The following is a 6000-nucleotide window of genomic DNA, read 5'->3' as shown; positions in this document are numbered from 1 at the left end:
AAACCTTAAGCACTCTGCACAGTCGCAAATGCAAGCAGTTGAAGGGAGTACAATCAATATGCTGCAAGTGCTGCTGTTACTTCTTGCCCTTGCTGCTTATGGCCAGTGTGAATTTGACACACTATCTCAGGAGTTCTTTGATTACATCGAAAGCCTCAATACCACCTGGAAAGCTGGACAAAACTTCCCTGGAAAGTCAATAGAAGATGTGAAGAACTTGTGTGGGACTTTGGAGCCAATTCCTAATGATCCTCTTGATCCAGGCTTTGATAGTGACCCTCCACTCTTGGATATCGATGCGCTTCCATCCAGTTTTGATTGCCGCAGTAAATGGCCTCAATGTACAAGTATTATTAATATAATTGGTGATCAGGATGATTGTGGAAGTTGTTGGGTAAGTACAGAGAGACTTATTCAATGTTCTGCTATTATGTCATTTAACCTATACAATATGTGACTGGATTTGCAAAAAAAAGTCCCCACACACATCCAATTTGTTAACTTTGATGATTCATAACGTTCAATTGGAAAGACTATTGACTTAAAATTTGGTCAGTAGAGAGCACCAACATATCGTAATAGATGAAGAAAATTCAAGGGCTTTCGGTATTTCCAAGTACATAGAATTGGATGTATGTGGAAGACCTTTTTCTCACATAATTATGTATTAACTCCATGCTAATTTCATTTATCATTGTTAGGCATTTGGAAGCTCATCTGCTATTAATGATCGTCACTGTATTTATAAAGGACAACAACTCCAATTGTCAGCTCAATTTCTGACTACTTGTTGTGCACCTGCTTATCGCTATAATGGGTAACTGTAAATCTTACTTTAATATTTAGAAATAATTATGTTTTCTTTTATAGCTGTGGAGGAGCCCAACTTTCAACAGCATAGTAAGCAATTATAAGGTAATATGAACCATAGTGCATAATGATCATTTACTAGTGATTGTTGGCGAAGATATGGTTTGCCTACTGGAGGTCAATATGGCAGCAACTATGGTTGTCAGCCATACACCATAAAGGATTGCTCACATGCAAAATCAAACGACACTCTGTCAGTGCCAGACTGTCATGATAAGCAAACTTCCTACACACCACCATGTTCTACTTCTTGCCGATCAGGTGATTTTCATCTTTAGTAGAAATATATGTTCCTACACACACTTAAAAACTTGTTACAAGGTTTTGGTGATATTTCTTAGTTAAATACCACTTAGCACAAAACAGTGAGAACTGATGCATTAATAATCTATCTAGACATATTGTATTGCTCATTGGTTTGGTGGTATGCATGTTAATAGCCCTGAAAATACTAAAGTATAATATGACCTTAAACATCAGCCCCAATGCTGGCCAATACACAGCACGCAGACAAATTCTAATAGAAGTTAGGTAGGCCAAAATTCAATGATAATTATTGCAAAAATAGATGCTGTTTTCAAAGAGATTGAAAACCTACATGACAATTAAGAAGCCTAAATATAATTAATGGATTACCTAACTAAATGTTTGGCCATTAACATCCATATACAATAATGGTTTCCTTTTATGTCACTCAGCCCTACTATAATTTTTATTTTTCCCATTATTTTGTAGTTTTTGGTCAATGCATTATACCAAAGCAGATTAACAAAATGCATAATATTATGTGATCCTAATACAATCAACCTGGTCTTATGTAATGCGATGGATCTCCTTATGTTGTAGGATATCCGTATACAGTGTCAAAGGACAAGCACTATGGATACTCATATTATAAAGTACCTCCGAACTGGGCTGCCATTGCATCAGAAATTTATTTACGTGGATCTGTGACACTGACATATAAGGTGTATGAAGATTTTGTGTCATACAAGAGTGGTAAGTTTGAGCTGAATAATGAATTGACTATCTATAGGCATGATCCCTGTACATCACTTTCCCAGGTGTCTACAAGTATGCATATGGAAAATTCATTGGTTATCATGCAGTTAAAGTATTTGGATGGGGTTATGAAGGAAATGTTCCATACTGGTAAGATGTGTACCATTATAATTATTATTAAGTAGCTTGTTGTTCACAGGCTTGTTTCCAATTCTTGGGGAGCTACTTGGGGTGATCATGGTGAGTGATTGAATTTCAAGCATTAATTGATGCCCTGTACTCATTTATTTCCATAGGTTTTTTCAAGATACTCAGAGGTTACAACAATTGTGGAATAGAGTCAAGCGGAATGGCTGGAATACCTTACTACTAGCTGACCAAGAAACATTTTGTACTATGAACTGCTTTAGTTTTAGTTGGAACAGTGCTATTGTATTAGGCCAGTGTATTTTTCCTGTCAAGCTGTTACAGTAGTTGTAAAATCCATTTTGGTTTCTCTCAACAAAATGCAAACAAAATTCAAATATTTTTATACATATCAGTTGTAAGTCTTGCAATAGACATCATGATCATAGTGATAAGCTTGAAGTTAATGTAGGACTATAATATTATTATTAATTATTTATTAGTTTTACAACCACACTGTACATGTACTAATATAGTTGGTTACAAGACTGATAATGACAATTAGTGATTAGAGTAGGGTGGCTGATAGTTAAAGGCACGAACCGCTAGTAGCTAATTACAAATACTAACTACCTAATTAAAATATACTACTTAGTTACATGTCGAGTAAAAAGGAATGGTGTGTGTGTGTGTTGTTGGAAAGAACAGATAGCAAAATGAAAATATACAAGTATTATTGGAGTTAAAATTGTTTAAAAAGTGATGCCATAAAAATTAGGTGAGTTGTTTTTTTATTGTCACATAAGGTAGATTTAGGTCAATCAAGGGTAAAGAGTTCCATAATCTTGGTAGTCGGCAAATAAAAAATGACAGTTTGAATTGGTTGTGGAAATATGATGGGCTAACTTGCCTGATGATGATGATCTTGTGGACACTGATGCTTTCATTGATATGTAGTTGTTAATGTTGAAGTAGGGTAGGGAGATTTGTAGGATTTTATGAAAAAAGTCACTCAATTCGTATTGGTACATTAAAGGGAGGATATTGAGTTGCATTAGTCTAGTTTTGTAGGGTGAGTGATAGTCATTTAATATATACTTTGTTACCCTCCTTTGAACTCTTTCCAGGATAGAGATGTTTTTTAGTAAGTAATGTCTCCATAATTGGCTAAGTATGTCAATCGTGATCACACTAGTGTGAGATTTAGTAGTTTTTTGGCTAGTAGAAGCGTTGATAAGGTTCTTTGGATTAATCCTAAAATTTTGTAGGCATTGGAAACAATAATTTCACTATGGGTCAAGGATTTTAAAAATGATGATATGTGAACTCCTAAATCTTTTGCACAGTTGGGTCTTACAATGGGTGTTCCATTTATGGTGAAGTTATGTGAACCACAATCCTTTCCAAAGTGAATGTAGAGAAACTTAGATTCATTGAAAAGTAGGTCATTAGTAATGCTCCAGTTAAATGCTTGGTTAAGTGCATTTTGTAGGGAGATGATGTCGGTAGGATTTGATACGATCTTAAAACATTTAGGGTCATCAGCAAATAAAAATAATAAGGCTAGTGTGACATACGATGGTAGGTCATTGATAAAAGCTGCAAACAGAAGCAGGCCGAGTATGCTTCCCTGAGGAACTCCCGAGAGAACAGGCACCATACTTGATAGAGTGTCATTAATACACACACACTGTCTCCTCGATCCAAGGTTGGCAGTTCCAGAGGTTACGCTTGATCCCAAAAGACCACAATTTTGATAGTAGCTTGTTGTGTGAAACTGAGTCGAAAGCCTTCTTGAAATCAAGGTAAATTACATGAACACTTTTGTTTGCAGTTAAGGCTTCCTGAACTGTATTTGCAACTGACAAAAGTTGTTGTACAGCAGATCTAAATCATCTAATACATTAATATTGCTCCTTGCTTTTATCTCCAGTGTCTAGGAGGCTTGGTAGGTGCACAGAAGGTTCGGGTAATGTCTTAAACCAGAGGAGTATACAGTGAATGGGGATAAACTACCTTTAATGCTTAGTTGCAAAACAGGCTATTTTGGGGTTATGCTATTTAATTAGAGGGCCACAGAATGGCAGTTCACTTGTGGTGAGCTGACTTTTCACACAATTACATTCCTATAGGTAGAAGTCAAACAGTACTACTATCCTGAAAGTGCTCATGGTCAAATTGCATCTATGACATTGAAAATGGAAAGTCTAAATGCATCTGCACTTGCATATATACACTCTAGAATTTAAGAATTCTAGAAAAGTTTTAATGAAGCTTGTTTTGGATGTTCTATTACAGTACAAAAGGTCTAATGGGGGCAGGGGGCTGAGCTGGACACAAACATAAGTAACTCGCCAAACATTTTATTTTGCCAAGGGGTATAATATGAATGTAGAGGTACGTGGTTAAAAATGATGTTAAGCAAATGATGTCTTCACACATTACAGTTAGTATAATACATGTTTCTAATGTTAGTGACAATTTGTTATATATATATATAACCTTATAATTATATAAGCACCAAAGCATAGTGTGACTGTATAATATCTTGCTATAACAAGGCAGCTAATTATAAACAAACAATACACCTGATCCATGGATTGGACTACTTTGGCTACTAGTATTATTATAATTATTATACTCTATGGTTTCTGCTTCATGATCAGGCACTCCATTCTTCTGCTTCTTATTGCTTATGTGCTTTCTGAAATTGCTGTAGTGACATTCACTTCTGCCAGATGATCAAGACTAATTGTAGCCATGTAACTTAACTTTTAGTCTGTGATCAGTATAATTTTTATACAAATCCACCCCAAAAACACCTTCGCTGTATGCATCCAAGAAACTACAAGTACTTGTAACCCAATGTAAAAAAGGACCTCATGAAAAAAAGAGCTGATATCTAGAGTGGCCAAGAATCAATCTTAATACAACTAACTATATAATAACCAAAGTTTTTTCTTCCATGCAAGAACACCTTGGCTGTAAGCAGGAAAGTAACTGGCAATTGAAACAGCTGATATCTGAAGCAGCCAAGAATGAATGTTGATATACAACTAATAAAAGTGTAACACTGAACCTTTATCTTTCAACTGTGTTCTACATTCACTCTTGCTGCATCCTAAATAGATTTCTATTAACTCTAATTGGCTGGTAATTTGGCTGCCTTTTTTTGCTGTATACATGTACACTGACTATTAAAATTACCAGCTAATTAGAGTTAAAAGAAATCACTTAAGGATGCAGCAATAGTGAATATAGAACACAGCTGAATGATAAAGGTTCAGTGTTAAAATTTTCAATTAGTTGTATATGAACATTCATTCTGGGCTGCTTCAGATATCAGCTGTTTCAATTGCCAGTTACTTTAATTCATGTATTGTATGCATCTGTTTTATAGCCAAGGTGTTTGCATGGATTAACACTTTAGTAATTGTAGTTAGTTGTATTCTTGGCCACTCCAGATAACAGCTCTTTAAGTTACCAGTTATTTTTCTCTTCAGCTGAGTTGTTTTTGCATTAGTTCCAGGTATTTTGAGTTTCTTGGATGCACCTTTTTTACAGCGAAGGTGTTTTTGGGGTGAATATTCAATACCTATCAATGTTTTAAAATTAGCAGTGAACTTGTACTTATATATGATAAATTTGTGGAACATACAATACAATTATAGGTAGCTAACTACCACTGCACTCTTCACCATGCCGGAGTTGTAAAGTGATACAATTATATACCTTGCATCTCTTTCTTCACTAGTTTTTCTTTCTTTCCTAATTCTGTCATTAAGTTGAAGTGGTCTAACATGTTTAATTATGTAAGCGTTTGACAATTACTGACTGTATTAGGGTGACACATCAGAGAAATTGTAAAATAGTCCAGTTGCATGTAAGGGAAAGTATTTTAATTGATCTTTTAGTTACATTTGTGCAACCACTGGATGCTGTGGTAAGGTATAAAAATGTACAGAAACCATTGGGAAACGGACAAGCATGGACACAAAATCT

At 35.2% G+C, this 6000-nt stretch overlaps 1 protein-coding gene across 1 annotated transcript; it reads left to right on the top strand.

Annotated features, from left to right (window-relative positions):
* LOC136254696 (cathepsin B-like) lies at positions 1-2396 on the top strand. Its single transcript, XM_066047425.1, has 8 exons — positions 1-394; positions 702-817; positions 871-900; positions 953-1131; positions 1717-1869; positions 1935-2022; positions 2072-2112; positions 2169-2396. Exons 1-8 carry the CDS (start codon positions 29-31, stop codon positions 2243-2245), a joined length of 1050 nt encoding a protein of 349 aa, XP_065903497.1. The 5' UTR covers positions 1-28; the 3' UTR covers positions 2246-2396.
* Positions 2397-6000: the final 3604 nt, after the last annotated feature.

This window comes from Dysidea avara, chromosome 4 (assembly GCF_963678975.1).
Source record: "Dysidea avara chromosome 4, odDysAvar1.4, whole genome shotgun sequence".
NCBI lineage: Eukaryota > Metazoa > Porifera > Demospongiae > Dictyoceratida > Dysideidae > Dysidea > Dysidea avara.
Note: the sequence above shows the minus strand (reverse complement) of the source record. Positions and strands in the feature narration are given on the sequence as shown.